This window comes from Podarcis liolepis (assembly GCF_965112155.1).
Source record: "Podarcis liolepis genome assembly, chromosome: 2".
NCBI classification, from domain to species: Eukaryota; Metazoa; Chordata; class Lepidosauria; order Squamata; family Lacertidae; genus Podarcis; species Podarcis liolepis.
The window spans coordinates 2,610,085-2,637,147 of record NC_139555.1 but is presented as its reverse complement, the minus strand read 5'-3'; the positions used below and the strand labels follow the sequence as shown (position 1 = coordinate 2,637,147).

Here is a 27,063-nt window from a genome sequence, read left to right as displayed (position 1 = left end):
CAACAACATATTATTAACTAGAATTCTTTTAATAATTGCTGCTTTTAAATTATTTACAGCCAATTTCTTTTTGCAGAAACGCAGTCAGAAAAAGGGATAAATTTAACTATTTTTATTTAACTATTTAATTTAACTAAATTTAACAGAAATCAAAGTAACCATTTCCTCAGGATCTAGAATTACCACGCCAACAGAAAAAAATCTACAAAGGTAGCTGGGAAGTATTTTGGGGCTTAAACTTGACAACGCCACTGTTTGGGATGAATGTTTAAATTCTCCAAATAAACCTCGAATTTTTATTCAGCAACTAAACATGCCCCTTTTATTGAAGTAACTCTGACTGAAGGAACTATCAGTGGCCAAACTGTGCATTTGCCAAAATTCTTGATAAGTCATTGGAAGGGACAGCTTCTGCCAGTCCTCAATTTGCAGCATCTGCAATTAAATAAAAAGCAAGCAATTTTAGGCCCTAAAATAGAAGCCATGATAATCCACGCAGAATGTGTCAGGCAAAATGGATTTGTGATCCCACTAACATAAAGGCCATCATCTCAAAACAGCACCACCAATCCTTCTCATAGTTTACTTGCTCACAGAGATATGAAGGGAGGGCAAAAATATCACAACAGGTTAAACACTCAAATTGCAAGCAAACAGAATCTGTACCACTCTTTGTTGATATGCATTACAAGAAAACAGAGTTTATACCTTCTTACAACCATATGAGGAGCTGGGGAAGTGTTTTGCTGTTTACTTGAACAAAATGAGCTCTGTCACACTATTCCTGTATTTAACTTCAGGCAAAGAATGAATTCTCTGAGTTCTTGCTAAACTCAAATTGCAGTAGCAGTTCTGGAGTAATTCAAGAAAAGAGCCATATGATGGTAGCAAGGCTATCAAACTGAGACAGGTACTAAACAACATGTGAGGAGTGAAATCCAGAGGCAAATTCATCTTCTTGGGTCAAAAACAAGCACATCACAATATATTTAACTGCTTTATCTCTGAGCACCAATGATTTATCCTGAACAAGGTATTCAGACTACCTAAATGACCATATTTACAAAGTTGGGATTCTGAAAGTTTGATATTGAATTACTGAATTTTCCACTGTGTTTGAGATATCTTCCTTTCAAAGCCATCTATTTTAAGAGATTTAACTCTGCCAATCACTCATCAAGCTTAGATTATCAGCAGGCCAATGAGATTTATCAGTGCAGAGTAGAGGTTATTGATATTTTCCATCCTCTGAATCTGGGACCAAGTTGACAATCCTCTGAACACATGGAAATCTTTATTATTTCCATCCTTCAAGAAAATGCAGAATTAGTGACAGCCAAAAGTTGACAATAGCTTAGAGGTTTAAAATTTTATATACTATACGCTACAGTACTGAGTTTTGCTTTCCTAAAGAATGTGGACAAAATGTGTTACAAACACGAGTCCTGCTAGGCAATTCTTTTCTAGATGATTAAATTTTATGAATTGAAAAAGGGAAAAAGGAGAAAAAGAAGGGATGTTTGAATTGCTGTTCTAAAAACAGTGTGCCTAATGGGGCATTTTAAAATGCAGAACTACTCTAAGGTACTTTCAACTGCACCATGACTCAACCCAGCTGCTTATGTTATCTCCTTGATTAACTCAAGACTACATTAATGCCTCTCACTTAACTTTGCTCCACACAACCAGAGCAGATGGTGATTTGTGTGCACAAACCACAAGACAAGCTAAAGGGCACTTTGCAGAATTTGAAACTAGTTATACAAATGTGGAGAGGTTTTACGAGGTCTTATGAACCAACAAGTAGGTCAAGCCGGTTCTGATTTCACCTTTACCCAGCTTCAAATCAGAGGTGTCTCCCTCTAGTCTTTCTGTATGTTTTAAAAGCCACTTCTCACCCTGAGGAAGGTGGTCCAAGGAAAACTGTTTTCTATTTATGCCAAGCTCCTCCTCCTTTCTTTGACCACACCTGAATATACATCAAATATTTGCTCATAGCATTTCCCAGTTCTTCCTATAAAGCTATTGTCAAGAAAGATGGGATAATTTCATATTAGAAAGCAGAACTCATGTTCTTCCACCTCTTCATTGCCATAATCCCCTCCAGGTGGACAAGGAAAGAATGTGTCCCTTGAATGAAGCGTGTTCAGAATTAGTCATTGGCCTGAGGCAAATAAAAAATATTTCCAGGCTCCATTGTTGTTAGCTGCTCCAACAGAGTAGAAGGGAAAAGGCAGGGCAGCATTACAGAAGCTGCAACATGGAGTTCCATCTCTCAATAACCTAAAGAGTGACAAACTTAGAGAGGGCACACCTCTAAATTTCAAATTAAAACCTTTGGGCAGCTGCAGATCCTTCCTATCCCCTTAGCCTTAAGGAAAAGCTTAGATTAAGTAGAGCAGGAGTACTTAACTCCCACATTTTTTATTATAAAAAGTGAATGTACCCCCAGAGATATTTTTAACATGAATGTTGCTGAGCAACTTAAAAAGTAGTAGCCTATTCATATTTGCCAGCTGGCTGCATTTCCAGCCTGCAATTTGTTTATTTTCGCCAGCCTGTTTTATTACTTATGTAAGCTGGATAGATGGGAGCAGGAAAGTAAAACTTCTTAGGGCCAATAGCTTTTGACATTAGCAAGACTGGGTTTCAAGTGCAGTACTGCAGATTCTCTTGGGTAGTTCAACACTCTGGACCCTAATGGTAATTAGCACCAGGGGAGCTGCCAACACCTGGCAAAATGGGGCCAGGGAAGGGAGGAGGAACTAAGCATTTTTTCTTTATTTCAGCTGAAGGCAACCATGTTGGGGAAGGCTAGATTGCATGATAATTAAAGAGTGTAAAGGATAATGTATCCATATTAAGTGATAGCCATTTTTTCAAAGCAGGAAGTCTTGCATAAGGAATTATTATAGATAGATGTACACACACACGAGAATTTATTTCTCTGTTTTTTCTGTCATTTACGGAGCACTGCCTCTACTCTCACCTCTACTCTCAGCACAGAGAGGGCACAGCTGGGGAAAGCTCACTAGTCACTGCAGAAAGCTACAGCATGTTGCCACCAATTTAGTGACTGCAGCTGTTAGCATAGGAGCTGCCACCATATTTATTAGTCTTGCATGAAAAATAGTACATTCACACATACCGTATTTTTCACTCTATAAGACACACTTTTCCCCTACAAAAAAGTAAGGGGGAAGTGTGTGCATCTTATGGAGCGAATGCGGGCTGCGCGGCTATCCCAGAAGCCAGAACAGCGAGAGGCTATCCCAGAAGCCAGATCCCTCTTGCTGTTCTGGCTTCTGGGATTCAGAATTTTTTTCTCTTGTTTTCCTCCTCCAAAAACTAGGTGCGTCTTATGGTCTGGTGGGTCTTATAGAGCGAAAAATACGGTATTCCATGGGAAGAAGCTGAAGTCTGGAAACAGAAGAATGGAAAGACCTTCACACTTCTCCTTGTATCCACAACCCTTAAGAGGGAAGGGGCATTTTGTCACCACAGGGATAGGACAAGGGGTGGGGGAGAGGAATGCTGAGCTGCTCAGCCACTTCACCCGGGAAGGGGACAAAAATAATTCCATGCAAACACATTCCTGGTTGTTACTGCACGTGAGATCTGAAGAGGAGGAGACTTTGTAAACCAAATGCAGCTGTTCACCCCAAAGCTGCCACTGAATTTAGCAGGAGGGGATACTGAAAGCCCCCACAACTGTTTTGGACTCACTTAAATACCAGATACTATTTATGCTCCTAGACGGGCTTCTTCCAAAGCACTCCTAAACTTGTATTTCAAGGCAGCTGCTTGTCAGGAGGCAGAGGCAAACAGTGCCCTCTCTTGTCCAGTTAGACTAGCAAAACTAAAACCCTTCATTCAACATTCCCATTCATATATACAATCAATGGGCAAAATGCAGCTGAACTAACAGGGGCCAAGCCATGGTGCTGTCTTAGTTATGTCTGAACCTGGCCTCATGGTTTGTCTTACCCAAAACTCACAAGCCTGTGTTCTGTTTCTTCTATGACTTATCACTTGCTGCTTGACTGGGGGAGATAAGCCTGATTTTAGATTTAACACTAAGCCTGGGTGGGAAACCTCAGACTAAAATGTAACCCTCCAGACCACTCTGGCCCTCAGAATTCTTCCCTTCATTGACCCTGCTTTGCACCTGGAGTCATTTTGCCAGGCTGGAATGTGATACTGAGCTGTGATGCCTCTTGCTTGTCTGCATGGAAGACAGAGAGGGGTATGTAAGGGGGTATAGAAAGTAGCTTACTGTACTACAGTAAAATTTACATCTATTGCTCTGGCTCCACCCACCTAGCAAGAGTGGCAGGGGACCTCATGGTCCACTGTAGACTATGGATACAGTTCCAGCATCACTTACTGTTCTTCCATGGTAGTACATGTGGCAGGGACCTTGGAGCTCGTAGACCTGAAGCTAGCTGGTTCTTAAGTCCCACGGCTGGGCTTGATCCAGAACTGTGGGGCAGGGGAGGGGAAGGAATGAAAAATTAATGTGGGGCCTTTGGGTGGTGAAGAGCAGATTATAAATGCTCTTTTCACTCTTCAGGCTAGGATAAAGTGCAATAAACAAAGTAAAAGCTCTGGTCACTGAAATAACAAGGTTTAAAACAGTGAAAAGCAACTTGTTAATTAGTCTTGAAACACATTCATGCTGAGTGTTTGTTATGTGCTTAAAAGGGACAAAGATAAAAATCACTTGCTGCTTATCCCCAGTTAATACAATGGAAGCAGCTAATTTATAAGGCTGAGACAGACCAGACATTACTCCTGGTTTTCCACCTTTAAATTGTGATTATACTTTGCAGGTGACAATATTATTTCAAACTCTGAGCACTAATAGTCTACAGATTCCCAGTTGCTAAAAGGATTATTTGTGATGGATCATGACAAACTAAACATGTTGCCAGGAGTTTTTTTTATTTAGCATGTTGCCAAGAGGTCTTTTAGCACTGCAACTGAAACAATGCTAGGGAGAAGGAGATGCATGGAACCGCCTACCTACCACAGTCCATTATGACTAGGGACTGTCAGACTCAGAAGATGGAGAGTAATGCCACTATAAGGTACTGGATCTACAACATAATGCAGTTCTCATGCCAAGGAGGAGCATCCCCCAAGGCTCATTGCTAGGAAACAGTAGAAAGTTTTCCCAGGGATCGAAAAATTGTCTGACAGTGGTTATCAACCAAGACTTCTGGTTGTTGTTAGGACTGCTCTCTCAAAAGGTGCAGTGTCTTGTCTCAAAGACTATAATCCCACGGGTACAAATTAGGGGTGTTGTTCCAGCAATTGTGCTGTGCTTCTGTGGTGATTGGAGTGGAGCACCAAAAACAAGGACCAGTCCCCAGCTCAAAGCTGTAGAGGGGGGCAGATCATCCCTAGTGGGGCTTGTTAGCTGAATCCCACCCTGGATTCTAATCTGTCTCAAGTAGCTGCTTTAGCTAGGAGTGCTTATGTCCAAGCTTAGGTTAGTTCACTAGCTGTGGCTGTTCCTGGGTCAATATAGCATGGCCTCAGCAGTCCATGTTCCAATGCCCTCCCGCTTGGACTACTGCATTGCCCTCTGAGCACCAACAGTGTGATTGGAAGGCAGCTATTGTAACACTAATTGGATTGGAGGGTGAGGATTCCTGGGAGTTTATAACTCACCCACTGGGAAGAACCTTGAGGCTAAGTCATGGCTCACTGCAAGTTCCTGGTTGGATTTGGTTCCTGCTATGCAATTGTGCTGCTTGTGAGTGTGCATGACGTCCAGAAGCTTCCACAGTAATCCAGTTTGCTATACAGTGGTACTTCGGGTTACAAACGCTTCAGGTTACATACGCTTCAGGTTACAGACTCCACTAACCCAGAAATAGTACCTCGGGTTAAGAACTTTGCTTCAGGATGAGAACAGAAATCGTGTAGTGGCGGTGCGAGGCCCCATTAGCTAAAGTGGTGCTTCAGGTTAAGAACAGTTTCAGGTTAAGAACGGACCTCTGGAACGAATTAAGTACGTAACCAGAGGTACCACTGTAATCCAGTATTCCCCAATCCAGTATTCCTGGCACCCCCCAGAAACTTTGGACTACAACTCCCATCTGACCCAGGTTGGGGAAGGTTGAACTGTGTGTATGAGTGTTTGGGGGGCAGGGGCAGACAGCAAGAAAAGCTTACATGAAACAAGCCTCAGTATCATGAGAGCTGTCATCCTGCCAACCCACACAATGGAGGAAAGACAAGCTTGTCCTTCCTGAGTAGTGAAAGAAATCACTATCATTTGTGCCTCCAAAAAAGGAGAGAAGCCATCCTGCACAGAGCAAGAGGAGTGCCACTTACTGTTAGGTTGTACTGCACACTGCAATTCTCAATATAGAAAAAGAGACACAACACTCATCAAAACTCTCCCTCGTGTGTTAGACCTATGCAAAGATCTGAAGGAGGCATATCCCCCAAAAGTGTAAGCAAAAGCTTACATTGTTCATGATAACTCCCCAAATAATTTTTTAAAAAAGAATTACTTCTCTGTCCACAACAAACAAGCGCAAAGGAAGGAAAAGATGAAGATGACCTTCATCTTCACAGTGCCGGATAACCCAACTTTACCTGCTTGCCTCACCATGGTGGCTTGTGCCCCAAATGAAGACCGAGTTTGATTGGCCTGCTACGTCTGTCAGGTAAAACAAAAATATTACTGAAGCCACATATGAGAAGCATGGAATAAACACCAGACTTTACTAAGGAGAATACAACTGATGCAGTTCTGCCTGAACAAACACAGCCATTTAATAAAGTAATTTACCTCAAGTTGTACAACATATCATTTTCTTCCCAGCACAGGTGATGGAAAATAATGGCTCGGGCAGAACAGGTGTTTGAAAAAAGCATTCCTTCTTACTAAGATCATTACAGTTTCAGGAGGCGACAGGCCCTTGGTCTTGCATATTGTCAGGGGTTTAGGAGCAGAGGCACGGGCAAGGGAGGAAACAGAGAGCGAAGGGGAGGAGGCAGAAGAAAAGATGAGTGATGACGACGACCCGAGATCTCCTAGTCTTTCCAGTGAATCAGAGGATTCACAGAAAGGAGCACCAGTGGCCAGGGCAAGGGGGGAGTCTAGGGGGGCACCCCAGGAAGATAGAGCCAGAGGGGACTCAGGGGGGAGCAGCTGGAAATCGGGACCAGCGTCACCGCCAGGGAGCAGGGAAGAGGAAGGGAGCCAGGGGGGAAGCGCTGGCAGCTCACCACAGGAGGGAGGGCATGAGTCAGGAGTGGCCACACCTCCATCGGGGAGCGAAGAAACGGTTAAGAGGAAAGTGGAAGGTTGGGCGCGCGCGCCAAGTTCAAATGCAGAGGAAGGCGGCGCAGTAAGCAGCCCCGAAAGAGAGCCAGGTCCTAAAGCCCGGCGCAAGGAGGCAGGAGTGTCCGGGTCAGCGTCAGAAGAATCCCGGAAGGAAGAAACCCCGGGGGGTAGAGGGACCCAGAGGAGGACAGTCAGGCGGAAAAGGTGGAGCAAGGCTAGGATATTAAGTTGGTGCACACGGGGCGGAGACTCAGACGGAGCTTCGCCGATCTAGCTACTAGACGTAGAGTTGCGCGCAGCAGCGTGAGAATGGAAACTGTAATTCAATAAAGACTTTTACTTAATGATCGCTGGCTAGCGTGATCCTCTGTGAGCTAGGATCTTCAAGCAGCTCTGACAGTAAGCTCCGTCTCTTAATTGTGGGCATCTACAGCCTCGAGGAGGGGAGAGAAGCAGGTGCCTACTAGCGAGCTCACGAACGGCAGACGACATGACGGCTGAGCAGCAGATAGAGGAACTCAGAAAAGCAGTGGCACAACTGAATGCCGAGGCTCTCGCATCCAGGAAGAGAGAGGAGGAGGCAGCTGCCGCCTGCAGGGATCTCCAGGTCAGGTTAGACGTGCTGACAAAGCAGACACCCCGGCAGGAGGGAATTGGGTTGGCGAGACGGACAGGCGGGCTGGTCTCTCACTTCGATGGGAACCTGCAACAGTATCCCAACTTTAGAGCCGACGTACTGTGCGCACTGCAACTGCTGCATAAAGACTTTAGAGATGAGCAAGAGAGAGTGGGATTCATCATGTCCCATTTGCATGGGGATGCTAAAGCATGGCTACGCAATTTATGGAGAGATAAGGATCCGGCGCTCCAGAATGCAGATGCCTTTATTAAAGCGATGGATGGGTGTTTTTTATCAAGTATTGACGTGGATCTTGCACGGAAGGAGGTGCATGGGCTGAGACAAGGGAGGGCCAGCGTCAGGCAGTATCATGCCCGCTTTTTCGCCTTGGTCAGTGCCCTGGAATGGGACAGAGATTCGGCTCCTGTAAGAGACCTCTGTTGGGAGGGGCTGCACAACTCGATTAAAGATGAGATCGCGAGGGGGGAGAGACCCCGAACCACCCAGGAGGTCGTTCAGAGGGCACTGGCAGTGGGGGTGAGGCTGGAAGAACGTCCGTGGAGCAGGGACGAAGGGCGTGGAGGGCGCGAACCAGCCAGGGGCCCCTCCTTCCTTCCCAGAGAAGCAGCGCGGGCGCAATCCACGCCTCCGCCAGGAGGAGGAGCCGAACCTATGGAGGTTGGAGGTGCAAGGGCTCAGTCAGCAACCAGAGCCCTAGCACCGGCAGCAGTGAAAGCGAAGCCTCCTAGAGGGAACAGGAAGTGTTACGTCTGTGAGGAGCCAGGGCATATGGCAAAAGAGTGTCCCCAGAGGCTCCACAAGCTTACTGCAGCCTCGGCAATGGTGACTGCAGCAACGCAGCAAGGAGGACCACAGCAGGGAAACGACGCAGTCTGGCTGGAGGAAGAGGCCCTGGGGCCCAGCCAGACGTGTTAGTGACGCAGTCCCCAGAGGTTTTACAGCCCGTGAACCCCCTCCCGCCCAAACCAGTGGTGAGGCTCACCGCATCTCTCCAGCTGCCCAATGGAATCACCACTGACGTGCCCATCACAGTTGACTCGGGCAGCAACGCGGACTTTATAGGGCAGGACTTTGTCGACAAGCACGCTATACAGTTGCTGCCGGCCACACTGCCCCTGCAGGTTGTCACGGTGGATGGCAGGGAGTTGCTAGGGGGGCAAGTGGTGAAGCAGACGCCGCCCATGGCGATGCGACTTGGAAATCACAAAGAAATCATCAGCTTCAATGTCACTCAACTATCGGATACGCCCATTGTATTGGGAATGAGTTGGCTGGACAAGCACAGCCCAACGCTGGCTTGGTACCAGAGGCAGCTGATCTTCGGCTCTTCCTTTTGTGCTGAACACTGCATTGTGCCCCGGCAGGAAGGAGAGGAAGAGGAGTCACAGCTGCTGCTAGGCACGCTGCAAGCGATTCCCCACAAGTACGCAGAATTTTTGGAAGTTTTCTGCGAGAAGGAGGCGGACAGGCTGCCCCCTCACAGACCATATGACTGCAAGATTGACCTGCTGCCGGGGGTGGCGCTGCCTAAGGGGAAACTGTATTCCATGTCAGAGGACGAGCTGCAGGAACTCAAACAGTTCATAGATCATAATTTGGAGCGCGGTTTCATCCGAGAGTCCAAGGCAGCGGGGGGCAGTCCAGTATTCTTTGTTAAAAAGCGAGACACGCCCCAAAAAAGACTGGTCGTGGACTATCGCATTTTAAACAATGGGACCAAGCCGTCGGACTTCCCCATGCCCCGAATCGACGACCTCCTGGCGAAGGTGCGGAAGGGGAAAGTGTTCACCAAGTTAGACCTGCGAGGGGCGTACAACCTCATTCGTATGCGGGAGGGAGATGAGTGGAAGACGGCCATGTTCACGCCACTGGGTACCTACGAATACAGAGTTATGCCCTTTGGATTGCAAAATGGCTCCCACGTTTTTCAAGCTTTCATGCATCACGTGTTGGCGGGACTTCTCTACAAGACGTGCGTCTGTTTCTTGGATGACATCCTGATCTTTTCGGAATCGCAGCAGGAGCATGACAGACACGTCAAGGAAGTGCTGACCAGACTAAAGCAACATAGGCTCTACGCCAAGCTGGAGAAGTGCCAATTTGACGTGACGGAGGTGGATTTTCTGGGCTACAAGTTGTCTGACAAGGGGCTCGCCATGGACAGCGCCAAGGTTCGCGCGGTATTGGATTGGAAGAGTCCACGCAACCGGAAGGAGGTCCAGAGGTTTGTCGGCTTTGCGAACTTCTATCGCAAGTTTATCAAGGGCTTCGCTATGCAGACAGCGGCCATCACAGACACGCTTAGCTCCAAGAAAAAGAAGTTCGTTTGGACAGAGGAGGCGGAGCAGTCCTTTCAGGCACTCAAGCGTCTCTTCGCGTCGGAAGAGCAGCTGCTTCACGTCAACCCCAGCAGGCCGATGAGGGTGGAGACAGACGCCTCGGACAGAGCCGTGGGAGCGGTCCTGCTGCAAAAGGACCAGCAGGGGGTGTGGCGACCGGCAGCGTTTTACTCCAGGAAGCTCAGCAAGTCCGAGCAGAACTACACCATCTGGGACAGGGAGTTGCTGGCCATTCATGCAGAGTTCAAAGCGTGGAGGCACTTCCTGATCGGCGCCAAGCACATGGTGCAGGTTTGCACGGACCACAAGAATCTGGAGCACTGGCGCACGGCACAGTTCCTAAACCAGAGGCAGATACGTTGGGCTGAGTTTTTTGCGAACTCCGACTTCCGCATAGAGTATGTCCCGGGGGACACTAACATCATGGCGGACGCCCTCTCCCGTAAGCCACAGTATCTGGAGGACGCAACGCCAGCGGCCGCCATGCACATCTTCGCACCAACAGTATGGGCGTGCGCCGCGGCCACCGTGGACCTGGAGGCGGTGCGACGAGCGTTGCAGGATGACTCCTTCGCGCAAGCAAAGATGGCAGAGGTGCAAAGGGGCACGGCTGCGGCCGACGGTTTCCAGCTACGAGATGGATTGCTCATCCGTAAAGGGGCCATCTACGTGCCGGGAGACGACCTTCGCGCCAAGGTGCTGCAGCAGCTGCACGACGCGCCCACGGCCGGGCACTTTGGCAAGGAGAAGACGGTGGAATTAGTAGCCAGGGATTTCTGGTGGCCTGGAATGAGAGGGGAGGTCGCAGACTACGTGGCGAGGTGTGACACCTGCCAGAGGGCCAAACCAGTGCACAAACCGCCGGCCGGACTGTTGGAACCGCTGCAAACTCCGGTCGAACCTTGGGAAAGGGTGGCCCTGGACTTTGTCACGGATCTGCCCAGCTTGAGGGGCAAGACGGCAGTGCTGGTGGTGGTGGACCTGTTTTCCAAGATGGCGCATTTCATTCCGTGTGCTAAGGTGGCCACGGCGGAGCAAACCGCCAAACTGTTCATAGACCACGTGTTCAAGGTTCACGGTCTGCCACGGTCTATTCTGTCCGACCGGGGGCGGCAGTTCATCTCGAATTTGTGGCAGAAGCTGATGGGCTTCCTGAACGTCAAGATCAACCTGGCGTCGGCGAGACACCCGCAGACCAACGGGCAAGCGGAGCGGGTCAATGCCATCATGCAGCAGTACCTGAGATGTTATGCAAATCAACAGCCTGCGACGTGGGTGGATTACCTGCCGCTTGCCGAGTTCGCCTACAACAACACGAAGCACGTGTCCACGGGGGTCACGCCGTTCTTCGCCAACAACGGGAGGCACCCCAGAACCTTCCCGGGTCTGGAAAGAATGGGGGAGGGGGAGCCGCAGACAGCAGATGCGTTCGCGTCGGAGCTGCAGGAAGTCCACGATCAGCTGAGGCGCCACCTGGAGCTGGCCAAGCACGCATACAAGGTACAAGCGGACAAGCACAGAAGGGTTGGCGAAGAGCTCCACGTGGGAGACTGGGTCTGGTTAGCAGCCCACGCAGTGCCGGCCAGGTCGTTGGCCAAGAAGAAACTAGGGCATAAACAACTGGGGCCCTACCAAGTCGAAGAGCAGGTCAACCCGGTAGCTTTCAGACTGGCACTTCCGGAGGGTTCCAGGATGCATCCGGTATTCCACAGATCGGTGCTCACTCCCTACAAGGCACCGCACAGGTTCCAGGAACCCGGAACGGCGCCGAGTCCGGTCAGAGACAGAACAGGGCACGCGGGAGTGGCACAGAAGGAGCGCATCAACGAAGTCACGGAGATTTTGGACTCCAGATGGGGGGAAGAGGGGGTAGAATACTTTCTCGCCAAGGAGGGCACCCCGGCCAGTGCGAACAGCTGGGTGCCGGGCTACGCCTTGGACGAACCTCTCCTCAAAGACGAGTTTCATGCCCTCTTCCCCCATAGACCTATGCCAGCAGACTTTTTCGACGACTGGCTTTTCACGCCCACGCTTTCGGCCAGCACTTTCCGGGGGTTCGACTCGGACGAGGACCCGACACAAGACGTCCGTTCCCCGGAGGGGTCACCCTCGGGATCTGCATCAGAACCCTCGTATTGGGGGACGATAGACCAGAGGAGCAGTTCCGCAGAAGGTGGCTGGAAGGCCCAGGACGAGCAACGCCGCCAGGAGGAAGTGAGGGAGAGACGGACATGGACGTTTTCGGGGACGACCCTGGTTTCGAGCACGGCGGCACAGAGATGGAAGCGGAGGTGACCGTTGTCGACGAGAGCAGGGAGGAAGACCCGCGAGACTTCAGATAGAGGCCCGCCACGGGAAGCGACCGATATCCGACGTTCGTCCCTTTGCAACAGCAGCCCCCAGCTCCAGCACCGGAAGGAGGGGAGGGGGGAATGGGGGGCTTCGAGGGGGGGATGGATGTCAGGGGTTTAGGAGCAGAGGCACGGGCAAGGGAGGAAACAGAGAGCGAAGGGGAGGAGGCAGAAGAAAAGATGAGTGATGACGACGACCCGAGATCTCCTAGTCTTTCCAGTGAATCAGAGGATTCACAGAAAGGAGCACCAGTGGCCAGGGCAAGGGGGGAGTCTAGGGGGGCACCCCAGGAAGATAGAGCCAGAGGGGACTCAGGGGGGAGCAGCTGGAAATCGGGACCAGCGTCACCGCCAGGGAGCAGGGAAGAGGAAGGGAGCCAGGGGGGAAGCGCTGGCAGCTCACCACAGGAGGGAGGGCATGAGTCAGGAGTGGCCACACCTCCATCGGGGAGCGAAGAAACGGTTAAGAGGAAAGTGGAAGGTTGGGCGCGCGCGCCAAGTTCAAATGCAGAGGAAGGCGGCGCAGTAAGCAGCCCCGAAAGAGAGCCAGGTCCTAAAGCCCGGCGCAAGGAGGCAGGAGGGTCCGGGTCAGCGTCAGAAGAATCCCGGAAGGAAGAAACCCCGGGGGGTAGAGGGACCCAGAGGAGGACAGTCAGGCGGAAAAGGTGGAGCAAGGCTAGGATATTAAGTTGGTGCACACGGGGCGGAGACTCAGACGGAGCTTCGCCGATCTAGCTACTAGACGTAGAGTTGCGCGCAGCTAGACGTAGAGTTGCGCGCAGCAGCGTGAGAATGGAAACTGTAATTCAATAAAGACTTTTACTTAATGATCGCTGGCTAGCGTGATCCTCTGTGAGCTAGGATCTTCAAGCAGCTCTGACACATATGTTCTAGCAAAGTATCAGAAACACAGAGTCTCACCTCTGTCCCAGTCTTCTTCGCATGGAGGAGATTGCCAGGAGCTTACCACACTAAACTCTCTTCTGCGGCTATCCCCATGGATTCCTAAATGAAAGAAGTTTATTTGTGAGAAAAACCATTGTATGAAGTGCCTAACACAGTGCTGGGCACCAAGCCTGCCTTTTCTAGAACAGCACAGCCCTTCCTTGGCTATGGGTGTGACAGAAAAATGGACCTAATTTCCTAACGCCCTCATCTTAATCTGCCCAATTCTTTAATGACCAAGCACAGGTAACATTTTTGTAAACTGAGCAGCAAAGCTGTGGTGGGCGGCAGGAGTCTAACAAGAGGTCAGCCAGAATTATGCCTGTGCTGGCCCTGTAAGGACAAGTTTTCTTCATGGCTGTGATTAGGGGTTTGAACCCATCTTTGTGTTCAAAGCTGTCCAAGCTGTATTGGTTATTTTATATCTTGTCCATCTTTGCATAGCCAAAGTTACCTGCTGGAGAAGAGACCTCAAACATCTAGTGAACAGGAGGCGTGAGTTACCCACAATTTTTATGACCCTGGCCCTTCTTGTCTTGTATTAACTCAAATGCCAAGTAGGTTTCATCTTAATGTGAGTAATTTTTGATGCAATATTCAACAATAAAAGTCACTAGCCTGATGAAGCCAGGTGCTGGAAAAACTTGCACGCTCAGCAAGAAAAAAAATATTATTCTACCCATACTACTTCAAATCACAATCAAACAGGCACCACAAACATGTGTTATAGATTCAAAAAGGAATTATAGAAGACTGAGAGCAATCCATTTGTAATGTTAAAAGTCAAGGTAAGAGGCAGCTGCCAGCCATTAATTCATACTGAAAAAATTCTTACCAATGTCTTGCTCAATGCACCTTTTGTCATCACAGCTTGATATGTGTTGACTGATCTCTTCTCTGGGCACCTGATGACGGGCATTAAATGGGCATGTGACCAGTTGCTGCACTTTATCAGGATGGTTCTAGAAAACAAAGACATGGCTATCTTATTTTAAAGCTATGCAATACAGAACTATCAAACTATATACAGTACGTATATTTCAGACAACCCTGATTATGTGCATGGCAAAGGTTATTAGCTTTAGAACAAGCACACAACACACCAACAGGCTCACAAACATGCAAATCAACTAGGAAATCAGGAGTTCTGTCCTAGCACCTTGAAGTCTTGATTTGTGTATGCTTGCTGTGAAAGGTCAGTGGTGTTTTTCTTTCCATGAAGTGTTAATTATTTTATTGTAAAGAGATTAAACAATCAGGCTAGCTGGGTATCAGTTCACCAGTGCCTTAACTAACAGCATACAGTGGTACCTCAGGTTAAGTACTTAATTCGTTCCGGAGGTCTGTACTTAACCTGAAACTGTTCTTAACCTGAAGCACCACTTTAGCTAATGGGGCCTCCTGCTGCCACCGGAGCCCAATTTCTGTTCTTATCCTGAAGCGAAGTTCTTAACCTGAAGCACTATTTCTGGGTTAGTGGAGTCTGTAACCTGAAGCGTATGTAACCCGAAGCGTATGTAGCCCGAGGTACCACTGTATATGTTACTTAAAGACAGCAGCATGGTCCATTGCAGTTTTTCTCTTCACAAAGCAGGTGGCTTTGTCTAGCTTGTAAGCAAGGGCTTCCCCTGGAGGAATGGGCTGGGAGAAGAGCCTGCTTTCAGGCAAAGTTAGAAACAAGGGCTTTTTCAGAAAAAGAGTCAGGAAGAGTTGCTTAGACATGCAAGCACTTTCATGGTTAGTCTGCTGGGCTGGGTTTGGACATTCTAAGAAAACACTGCTTTGTATTACGCACAAACCAGGCCTTTATGCCTGAGAAATATCTACCTTTCCACTGGGCCTGACCAAAATATCCTTCACAGAATCATAGAACTGTATAGTTGGAACAGACCCTGAAGGTCATCTAGTCCAAAACCCCTGCAATGCAGGAATCTTGATTAAAGCATTTATGACAGTTGGCCATACAATCTCTGCTTAAAATCCTCCAAGGATGAAAAGTCCACCTTGCAACTGGAAGGTTTATATATCCTAGTACCAAGTATTGTAGGGCTAACATTTCTCTACCCATTATGTAGTTCTGGAGATAAATTGAAAAAATGAGCATCAGGTCAGACGGCTGGTGTGCACTTAATTGGAGGGCGGTTTCAGTTTATCTCCACACTGTCTTTTTTTTAAATGTCCTTTAGTTGATAAAATTCATCTCACACAAACTGCAAAGAGTAACAGCACTGACACATCCCAAGCATCAACAAGCGTATAGACAGAGGTGATCCAGCTGACACAGTATACTTCGACTTCCAAAAAGCTTTTCAACAAAGCTTTCAAAGACTCATGAGTCCGCTTAGCTCAATCAGAAACTGGTTAGATAACAGGAAGCAGAGAGGAGGAATAAATGGACATTTCTTCCAAAAGAGGAATGTTGAAAGTAGAAGTGCCCCAAGTAGGGCTGGATGATATCTGGTTTTCCAATGTTGTAAAACCATATTTACTCGAGTCTAATGTGCCATTGAATCTAATGCACACCTTAATTTTTGCAATGTAATTTGGCCAAAAAAGGTGAGAAGTAGATTTGAGTAAATATGGCGTATCACCAGCTAACCATTGAAATACAGTGGTACCTCAGGTTACATACGCTTCAGGTTACATACACTGCTAACGCAGAAATAGTGCTTCAGGTTAAGAACTATGCTTCAGGATGAGAACAGAAATCGTGCTCCGGCGGCACGGCAGCAGCGGGAAGCCCCATTAGCTAAAGTGGTGCTTCAGGTTAAGAACAGTTTCAGGTTAAGTACGGACCTCCGGAACGAATTAAGTACTTAACCTGATGTACCACTCTACAATGATGCATCATGACGTCTGAAATAACCCTGAAAAAGGTTGAAAAAGTGGCTGAGCTTTGGAGGGAGGGAGGGAGGGACCAGGAAGAAGGGAAGGTGGCTACCCACTTGCTCGGGCGAAGGAGCTCCTGCCCAGCCCTGGCAGAGGGAGCCTGAGAAAGTGCTCTTTCTTCTGCTTGCCTGCTCGTCTGCCTTCATCTGAGCGAGTGGGGTGGGCTGCCTCTTTCCAGGGGTGTAGCAAGCCCTGCTGGCACCTGGGGGGGGGTGCGTGTGCGCGCTAGGGTGCGGGGTGCACGCCAGAGCAACTGTGTCCTGAGGGCGTCTGAGAGGAATGCGGCTGGCATGCGCAGGCCCAGTACTGCCTGAAAAAGCAGTGTGGGGTTTGCTGCTGGAGCAGCTGTGTCCCTCCCGGACACCCTCCAGCTAGATTGGCTATTGGCCTGATTCAGCAAGCTCTTATGTTCTTAAGTCAACTATAAAGCCACAAGATACAGGCTCCACACAGTCAATAATAGAATCTACATTTCCTACCTTACGACACTTGACGAGGTGGTAGGGGAACCTACATGCCCTGATTTTATGATTCTTGTCATATGGACACTGCATTAGTTTATCAGGATCTGAAGGATCAACTAGGAAAAAAACAAAGATGGAAGCATACTTTGTGGTCTAAAAGATGTATCACAGTTAAAAAGTGGGAACACACTAATATATTGAAATTAATCAGATAACTGAGAAAAGCTATTGGTTCTCAGTATTCCATAACCGCAGAATTACTTCACGTTTAGTGGCTAAATACACCCACTTGTAAGATTTAGGTGATTAGGGTACTAAACAAAGAAAATGTAGTCAGTGGTGCAAGACTGCTGCAGACGTTAATGAGCACATTTATGAAATAAAGCGCAAGTTCCAAGGAACTGAATCCCTGAAGCTACTCAATTAGGCAGTCCAATTAAAAGAGTTATTCAAGGAAATTGAAGAGGTATGGCTACATTTTCCCCAATGGTCTCATAAGACAAGTGGGTCTTGGTTTGAGTGCCTTTGTATTAAGACTTTGCTACAGAGAATCATATTACAGATTTTGCAGGTTCCTCTGTGCTTTTACTTCAGAAAACATGAAAAACCTATTTCAAGTCTTCACAGTTAGGAAAGAAACCCACATGGAGTTTGGCAATAGTCTTACATTTGTCAAAACCAGAAGGAGTTGGAGAAGCCTCTTAGTAGGTCTGGAGTTGGTCAGTTAGTCATCAGGTGTAAACTGCTTTCCTTTCCTTCTGTATCATTATTACCAGCAATATGCTCTATGAACTAAATCTCACCGGTGGCCGAAGTGCCCCCCTCCAGCCCCCAGTGCTGAATCTCTCCAGCTGCACTGAGAAATAACTAACTATCAAATCTAGTAATAAAACACACTCATAACATATTGTATATTGCTAAGTAAATGTATGCTGTGCTTAAGTATAAATCATTTATCCAACGACAGAGTTTTGTATGGATCACAATCTTTTATTGCCTCATTTTCTCCTCTAGTGAGCTTCACAGCTGAATATTTGAAACAGTCTCCCCACAGAATCAAAACTGTGGAATGATTATCAGCACAAAAATAATAAAGAAAAAAATTGGTACTTGCCATAGTTGTCTTCCATCTCCAGATTAGAGAAGCTATGGTAACTATGCTGCTGAGTCTCTGAGATATAATATCTGCCCTAAAGACCAGAAACCAGAAGGTAACAAAAACCAATTCGGTTAAAAGCGAACTCAGTCATACAAAGATTAGATGTACATAAACTAGTCTCATATATATGGAGCAGTTATTCCCCCTCAATTTCCCCTCTTGATTCTAAAAGCTCATGAATGACTGTACCAAAAAGCAAACGTATAATCTCCTACCTGCATACACACTTTTATAGCACATTCCCACCAGAGACACAAAAGCACCTGGCTAATGCTATGAAAAAACAGGGGAAACTTAAAAAAAAATACATACACCTTATTGCTTTATTGAGTTTTCATAATGTAATGAAAACCCAGTAATGAACTCTGTCTTCCCTACAAATAACAAAAATAATTAGTATTTCCTTCCTAATAGGCTTACTTGTTTTTCTTCACTTTGCACAAAAGCCACTATTTTTGAGGCAATTATTTTAAACAGTTTTATATTTTTGCCAAAGCTGGCATTACAGGCCACCAGTCTTCCCTAAAATAACGGGATTTTTCAATTTCCTGTCTAATAATAATAATAATTTAAATGCTGCCCACCTGGCTGGGCTACTCCAGGCACTCTGAGCAGCTTCCAAAGAATTACAACACAGTAAGATATTAAAAATTAATTAAAACGTTTAAAAATTTCCCTATTCAGGGCTGCCTTCAGATGTCTTCTAAAAGTCAGATAGTGGTTTATTTCCTTAACATCTGATGGGAGGGCATTGCACAGGGCAGGTGCAACTACTGGGAAGGCTGTGTTTATTTGTGTATATGAGGGCTTGTGTACACACCAGATTTCACCTTCTCCCCATCACACCACCATCTGTTTTTCAATTCAGTGGGGTTTGCAATGGGGACATGACGGTGTAGGGCTGTAGCAATGGAAGGCACAGAAGACCCACTTCCTAGGAACTAAACGTGTTTGAAACAAAAACAAAAAAACCCCCAAAACTGCAGCTTTTGTAAAGCTTCACTGCCTGGTAGAAAGTCTTACTTGTCATGCAATAATATGGGTGTTTACACTGAATGCACAGCCAATGTCTGCAGTACACTTACCAAGATTGGGTTGCAAATTCAGTTAGTGCGGAAAACCTCACTTTCATGAACAGACACTTCTCACCCACATTGGTTTAACAATTAAGCCATATGAACAAGGAGTACAGAAAAGTGCAACTCTTCTGTGTTCTGCAATTTTTCGGGGTGGGGACAGCAAGTGGGATGCTTATGTATAGATTTTCTAGCAACCTTAAAGGTAAACCTTAGGCCTCAGCAAAGAAGGTACTGTAGATGCTGGCGTATTAGGCGACTGGGCGTATAAGACGACCCCCCAACTTTTGCTGTTAAATTATAGAGTTTGGCCGCCCGCCAAGCGCTCCGTGACAGAACAACAGGGCTGGGCTGGTGCTGTCCAGGGCGGGGAGGAGGGGACGGCAGAGCTCCTTGCACAGCTGTTTCCTGTCCCCAGTGTGCAAGGGTGCCAAGCGCCGCCAGGGGGAGAGCGTGCACCCCTCCGCTGCCTCTGCCGTCGCAGCAGCAGCACCCGAGGCGAGGTGTTTGGTGCGTGGAAGTCCCTCCCTCCCCCCGGGAATCTGGTGGTCCCCATGGTGGCAGGGCGGGCGAGCCCTGGCTGAAGCCGCGCACCACCTCACCGCGGGAAGGGGAGGCTGCCGCAGTTGCTGCTGCTTTGGGAGGCGGCTCTTACCATCCTTCTGCCCGTCGCTGTTCCAAGCCAGCCACCGCCGCCACCTGCCACAACCATACCCAGCATATAAGACGACCCCCGACTTTGGAGAAGATTTTCCGGGGTTCAAAAGTCGTCTAATATGCGGGAATCTACGGTAACATCCTACTGGAGAATGTGTGAGTCGTCACACATTGTGCTCAAGTTCCTCAACTCATGAAGCCCAATACCACTAGCACTGTGGAAAGTCTGGACATCTAAATATAAGTGGCATTGGAATGTGCACATTTTTAATGATCATCAAAACCAAGATGCTAGTACCAAAGATTTTTAAGTTACCTCAGTTATGTAAACTCAACATACACCTTAGAGAAAGCTGGAAAATTTGATCAAAGAGGAACTAAGCTGCCAAAGTCCTGCTCTGCACTGGCAGAATAATCACCAATATTCTTTAAAACTGTTTAAAATATACCTTGTGACTCATTGTTGGTCTCTGTTTTCTTCTCAGTCTGAATTCGGAGTATTATTCTATTCCTAGCACAGCTGGGACGATCAGGAACAGCAAGAAAAGAACAGACAAAAAACCCAAACATGTATGTTCATCTATTAACTTTTTAAAAACTGACAATGAACAGAGGGAGAACCCAGTTTGAGGCACATGATTTCTTTTTCTATTCAAGACTAATTATTACAGCAGGTGTTTTTCTGATCAAGTATGGGCTATGGCCAGGGTAATAGGAAGGCCTAAGAGCCCATTCCTAGGGTAGGGGCTGAGATCCCTTTGTACCAATAAAATATTTGAGGGGGCTGGGACCCACTAAGTTGAAGAAAATTCCTATTCATATGGGGTGTGCGCATGCCATGTCATGTGATTGTTTATGACGAGTCCCAATATTTTATTCAAGTAGGCATCCCAGTCTGGAGGACCCAATGTTATGCAGCCTTTTTTTTTTTAACTTTATCATGTCCTGACAAGAATCCTGTGTGATCTATATAGCATGGGGGCAGCAACTTAAAACATAAGATACTTGCTGGATTCGCCCCTGCCTGGAAAAGTCTTGCACATTACAGGACAGCAGTTCACTTCTATTTCTTTTGAAACGTTTGAGGTATCACCATAGCTTATTCTAGAGTTAGCAACTACAGTGGTACCTCAGGTTCAGTACTTCATTCGTTCCGGAGGTCCGTTCTTAACCTGAAACTGTTCTTAACCTGAGGTACCACTTCAGCTAATGGGGCCTCCCGCTGCCGCTGCGCCGCCGGAGCACGATTTCTGTTCTCATCATGAGGTAAAGTTCTTAACCTGAGGTAATATTTCTGAGCCTGTAACCTGAAGCGTCTGTAACCTGAGGTACCACTGTACAGAAATTCTACCCGGCCCTTTTAGCGCCCTTGCACCTCTTTACAGGGTCTCCCTCCCAAAACGGCTGACAAAGACGCGCGCACCCCCCCCCCCCCCAGCCTGCAGGCCTTGGAAGAGGCGCCTTACCCGCCGGCCTCGCCAGGGAAATGGCGCCCTCCGCCCAAGGCGCGCGCCTCCTCTCCCGCTCCTCGCCCGCCCCCTCCGCGCCTGCGCACTCGCTCCTCTGCTTTCTGCCGCTGCTTTCGAAGGCGCGGCTCGCGGCGCCAGTTGAGCTCCGCCCCCCCCCCGGCGGGAGGGGGCGCCGGAGGCGAAGGGAGCCTTTGAGCAGGATGCTCCCGCTGATGCCCAGAAGCGGCCCTTCCTGGTCCATCAAAGTGCCGCTCCCTGTGGGGGGGTCTTCCGTGCCTTACTCGCTGGAGGGACATCAAGGGCGTGGATGCTCTGAGGGGGGGGTCCCATAGGCAGAGCGCCGCCGGCGCCTGAGGGAAGCGCCCAGCGGGGGGGGGGGGGATACAAATCTCCCTGGGGATCTGCTGCTTGTGCGGATCCCACCATCGCCTGAGGACAGCCCTGGGCGGGGGGGGGGGCTGTGAAGGGCCGGATTTAGATGGAGAGCGGCCCTCGGCTACTCCTCTTGTGAGGCCCCCCCACCCTTACGACTAGAGGAACGTGGAAGTGTTATAAACAAAATTGAGTGAAGAGAAGGATGATGGTGGGTATTTAAAATTCTGAAATTCTCAATTTCTCCTCTAAAGGACATAAGATGTTATTCTTAACTTAAATACCATGGTGAATTTCAAGAATGCATAGAATGAACACTGGAAAATGTTTGCAATTACTGAACTTTGTAAACCTGGTGTGGAATAAGCATACATTTTTAGGAAAACGAAGTTGTAATGTTATCCTTAAAAAAACACCTTGAGTTTACAAATTATATTGCCTGGGAAGTGTAAATAATATGATCATGATTACCTGACAGTGTGGCACTTTTAGAATCTACTTTATGCTGTCATTAAAAAGTCAGTTTTAAAATGGAAGTAAACTACAACCATCAAATACAGTAAGGCTAAAATGTTTTTTTCCTAGCCTTCCTCATAGCAAAATCATCCAAAACTTCATCAAAATTTGTCTAAGTTTGTCACTTTCAATGTACAGAATGCTCAGTGCGGACAACCTCACTTGAGACATTGTGGCCCTTAATTCATTTTAAATTCTTTTGAGTCTTGAAAAACTCTCTCCTGAGCAGTTAGTGACCATAAAGCTAAGAAATAGCCACAAGATTGCTTCCACATTAGGAAAGGCCATCTGAATTTTTTCCTTGTATATAATTCAATAAAGGTCTGTATGAGACAGAGAGTGCTCTGCTGTAAGCCTATGGCTTTGTGTCACGTACAGGTGAAAGTGCAAAAGTTCATCAATGAGTTTCAGGTCAATATCTTCTGGGTATGCTTCCATCAACAGTTCAACACCTTGCTTAATTTCTTGCTTCAAATCAGCAAGAATGGCAAACAATTGTGCAACATCACTGTACACAGTACTTCTTTTTAAATTGGCTTCAAGTGCATCTAATATAGGAATAAAGGATTTTATTCTAAACCTACCGTATCTCTTGGAAGATAGTGCATCTAAGGCATCAGGTGCACTTCTGTCATTTCTTTGCCTTTCCCTCACTCTTTGTCTTCTTATTTTGTAGTTGACATTTGGCAAGGTGGCTTTTGCTTGTTTCTCAAGCTCATCAAAATCATCTCTAATTTTCCTTTAAAAATCCAGGAGTGAACTGTACAAACTTGCACAAGAACTCAGTAACAGGTCTGATTTCTGAAGGGCTTTGCTGACCTTGTGAAAATGACCTAGCACACAGGTCCAAAAATGCAGCATAAACACAAATTCCAGTTCTTCCATTTTCTGCAAAAGATTGTTAGCTTGGAGCCTGGTCTCCCCCTTCCCCTTAACATCAGAGTACAAATGACTGAGGGCTTCGGTGATAGCACTGTAACTTTCCAAAACAGCTTCTGTGGCTTTTGCATGTGCGTCCCACCTAGTGTCTGACAAATATTTAGGCACTTTAGACTTAGGTGGCAAAAATGATTTTAGAACTGCCCATCTCTTTTTGGAGGATGAAAAGAAGGGATAAATTTCATTGATCATGCCAAAACAGTTCACTGCATCAAGGCATCAATCCACAGCTGAACGGCCCACCAGATTTAAAGAGTGACCTGCGCATGGAATAAATTTTGCAAATTGGTTTTTTTTATGATTTTTGGCTGTATATCATTGTACTCGCCAGCCATGTTGGCAGTATTGTCATAAGACTGCCCACAGCATTTTCTAAAGTCAGTTTCAAGCTCAGTAGTAAAATAGTTGAATACTAAATCAGCCATGCTTTCTCCTGAGTGGTCTTTTAGCTCAAGGAAAGTTAAAAATCTCTCAGTTGGCAAACCATCTTCAGGTGATACGTATCTGGTAATTAAAGTCAGCTGATCAGTATGTGAAATGTCAGGAGTGGAATCTACTGAAAAGCTGAAATATCCAGCCTTTCTCACAGCAGCCAGAATTGCATCCTTAACTTTTTTATGCCATGAGCTGAACTATTTCCTCGCATACAGTTTTTGACAAATAAGAGGGAATGCCTGATCCAGAATGTCCATACCAATTGATATGAGCATGTAAAAATGGATGAAATTTTGCCACTAGTTCTAAAAGACCAAGATAATTGCCATTATTTGGCGATCCAAAGTGTTCATCATCTCCCCTGAATGGTAAGCCTCGTTCTACAAGAGTGCATATTACAGCAATAATTCTCTCCATAACATGCCGCCAGTACTGCTGTTCTGCTTTTATTTGTTCCTCTAGCTTGGAAGTAAACATTTGCCTTCCTTGTCAGGTAGGCCAACATGGCATTCCTATGCTTCTCTGAGTTTTCATGACTTTGGATAAGATGGGGGTTGTGCCAGTCATCAAACCCTTTGATAGCTAAAGCTGTGGAAGAAGATGCAAGGTCTGGAAAGAGTTTACAAACAAAGCAAAAAAATTCCGCCCTTTTGAGGGAGAATATGCAAGCTACTCTCGGCTATATGTTTCCCCGTTTGCTTTTGTTGAATAAAAAAGCGCTTTTGTGCAAAACCTGGATTACTTTTTGTACACTCGTTTGGAATTTAAAAATTGCCCACGATGATGCAGAGCTGGAGAGGGACCCCTCTCTACCCAGTGGGATACTTCCTCATGTGATAATTCTGACCACAAACCAACATCTGGTACAGTAGATGCATGTTTGGCATCACCTTTATCTGCATCCGGAACACCTTGGACTTGGCCTGCTACCGTATCAGGTGTGAACTGCAAAATCTGACTATTGACATTCTTTTCTTGTGGCTCTTTAGCCTCTCCCTGCCCAGTAAGTGACTCTTGAATTAGTTCTATTTTTTCAATTTGAGCTAGTATCATGGCTGCTTCCTCATAATTAGTTTGCTCAGGGGTCAGCAAACTTTTTCAGCAGGGGGCCAGTCCACTGTCCCTCAGATGTTGTAGGGGGTCAGACTATATTTTTTTTGGGGGGGGAAATGAAAACATTTCTATGCCCCACAAATAACCCAGAGATGTGTTTTAAATAAAAGGACACATTCTACTCATGTAAAAATATGCTGATTCCAGGACCGTCCGCGGGCTGGATTTAGAAGGCGATTGGGCTGGATGCGGCCCCCGGGCCTTAGGTTGCCTACCCATGAGCTTGCTGTTCCACATCCTGCTTCACTGTTTTTCTTTCAGGGAGGATTTTGTCTGGTTGAATGCTTGTAGCTGGTTCAGACTGAATAGCTTCACTGCTGACTCTTGTTGCTTCAATGAGTGGTTGATGCACAAAAGCAGTGATTGGTCTTAACTTCATTATCATAGCATTTTTGAGTCTCTGTCTCTTGCGCTTGCTAGCACTACTTTCAAATCTTTTACTCATGCTTAGAATCTAAAAATAAGAATAAAATTTAATCTTCAACTGGGTAAACTTGGGCTTCTGTCACTCTTCAGTAGCTGCCACCACTCGCTGACTTCCCTATGCCTTTCTTGAGGGGTAGTGAGTCCCCTCTGGCTGACTCCTGGGGTTTGGAGATGAAAACCCCTAACTTTGTGTTTCTCCTGGAGGGTTGGCACTTGCATGTTTTTGGGCTTTTCCCCTCCCAGGACCCTTCTTAAGGCACTGGTAGTGGGTGGAGCGGGTGAGACTACGCACAGCACTAGACTGGGCTTTTAAACAAAGAACAAATATTTTCTTGACTATCTACAAGTAACAGGATTTTAAACACAAAAGGCACTTTAAATTAAACACAGAAAAGGAAAACACCACCAGGCACAAATAAAATAAGACAAAACGCAGTTCCTCTGACCCTGAACTGATCCCTATACTTCTTTCCGCCCTCAGGATGAGGTCCAGTTACCAACCTGCAGCCTGGCCTCCTGCCTTCTACAGGTAGTTCTGGATCCCTCCGAGGATCCCTTCCCACTGCTGCCTTCCCTGATCCCCAAGGCCTCTTTCTGCCTGTGGGCAATCTGCAGTGCATGCTGCAGGCACCAACAGGGCTCTGTGCAGTGTGAAAGATAGACTTCTCTGCCTGGGAGGGGTGAGGCCAGTGCCAGTCATGTGTGCTTGCCTTGCTCTGTTCAAGCCAAGGACGAGGGAAGGAATGGAAGAGACTTGGGAGAGCTAGCTTGCGTAGTCTTATCTGCTCCATGCTGCCTCCCACTCACACGTTCCCACTGATTAAAGTGTAGCATGAACCACTACTGACCTGACCCTTGAGCTGAGGAAGGCTGTGCAGCTGGTTGTTGACTCTCTGGGCCTGCTGGTTCTGGATTCTGAGATGGAAAATTCTGGGGTGTGAGGATACTCGTCAGGGCGAAAGTCCCCGCAGATTTCTGCTGTTAGCAGAAGAAGGAAGTTCCAACCAAATACAGGAGCAAAAGAGCGGTCGGTAGACCACAGTCTTTATTGTTGCATAACAGGTCTCCACACAGAGTAAGAACATATGCGGAACCGTCATTGATACATCATTGATACATCATCATTATGTCACAAGGAGGGAGAGGAGTCATGAGGTTACCCAAGTTTATCAACTTGCCCTGGGTATCAGATCAAGTTCCCAACACCTTAAGTACCCGCCATCAATGGATGTTCATTGTTTCCCTCAAGGGAGGGGTGCTGTGTACTTGACTGTATATCCCAAAGATCATGGGGGAGGGTGGTATCCAAGTTGAGTATGTGACCTCTCCCTTACAGGATTATGGAGGAAGACGGTGTCCAAGTCCGCCTTTCCTTTTGAAGCAAAATGTCATTGAAATGGGGGAGAAATGCCCTCATGTGAAATCTTGGGTTTGCAATTTTGGGAGAGGGGACACTACAGTGCTGGGGAGCGGGCAGGCTGGCAAGGCCCCCTAGATTCAGAGGCCCGAGTTGCCCTGCCCTCGCATGAAGTCTTTGGTTTGCAATTTTGGGAGAGGGAAGACTGACTGCGGCGCTGGGGAGCGGGCAGGCTGGCGAGGCCCCCTTGATCTAGAGGCCCTAGGCTTCAGCCTACTTAGCCCTGGGGCTGTGTCTCATTTTGGGCACCGTGAAAGGACAGCAGGTGTAGGGCTTAACTCCTTTCTGCTGAGGCAATTTTACAAATTTAAAATACTTAAATGATACAAAGTTAGCCCAGGGGTGGGGAAGGAAAGGAGACCACCAGATTAGCATTTTTCTAATATTTTGGTTAGGGAGGCAACCTAAGATTTGTCTCGGGTATAACTTGACCAGCCTTGGGTGCAAAATGTGCCTGGCTGGCCTTCATTTGCACTCGAGACTGCATAGCAGGGGTATGGCCAAGGGTGTGGGTGAAGAGGAGCATTTTAGGAACATGGTCAAGGGATCC

General features: G+C 47.2%; 1 protein-coding gene across 3 annotated transcripts; it reads right to left on the bottom strand.

Moving 5' to 3' along the window:
- Nucleotides 1-8: 8 nt before the first annotated feature.
- Nucleotides 9-21,421, bottom strand: LOC310699142 (gametocyte-specific factor 1-like). 3 transcript variants are annotated; one of them, XM_083486789.1, is made up of 9 exons: nucleotides 21,293-21,420; nucleotides 20,276-20,346; nucleotides 18,049-18,124; nucleotides 16,950-17,050; nucleotides 14,417-14,543; nucleotides 13,558-13,641; nucleotides 6,613-6,676; nucleotides 4,388-4,482; nucleotides 9-435 (listed from the first exon to the last, which is right to left on the bottom strand). In XM_083486789.1, exons 2-9 carry the CDS (start codon nucleotides 20,285-20,287, stop codon nucleotides 422-424), a joined length of 573 nt encoding a protein of 190 aa, XP_083342915.1. In that variant the 5' UTR covers nucleotides 20,288-20,346; nucleotides 21,293-21,420; the 3' UTR covers nucleotides 9-421. The 3 variants fall into 3 exon arrangements, with proteins under 3 accessions (XP_083342915.1, XP_083342916.1, XP_083342917.1); XM_083486790.1 differs by lacking the exon at nucleotides 21,293-21,420 and adding an exon at nucleotides 20,956-21,225 and having other exon boundaries at nucleotides 20,276-20,508; XM_083486791.1 differs by lacking the exon at nucleotides 9-435 and adding an exon at nucleotides 2,000-2,022 and having other exon boundaries at nucleotides 21,293-21,421.
- Nucleotides 21,422-27,063: the final 5,642 nt, after the last annotated feature.

Coding starts and splice junctions, on each gene's coding strand:
- LOC310699142 (XM_083486789.1), bottom strand. Junction 14,544..16,949: donor ACCTCGTCAAGTGTCGTAAG/GTAGGAAATGTA, acceptor TTTGTTTTCTAG/AACCATCCTGATAAAGTGCA. Junction 6,677..13,557: donor CGAAGAAGACTGGGACAGAG/GTGAGACTCTGT, acceptor TTTACCTGACAG/ACGTAGCAGGCCAATCAAAC.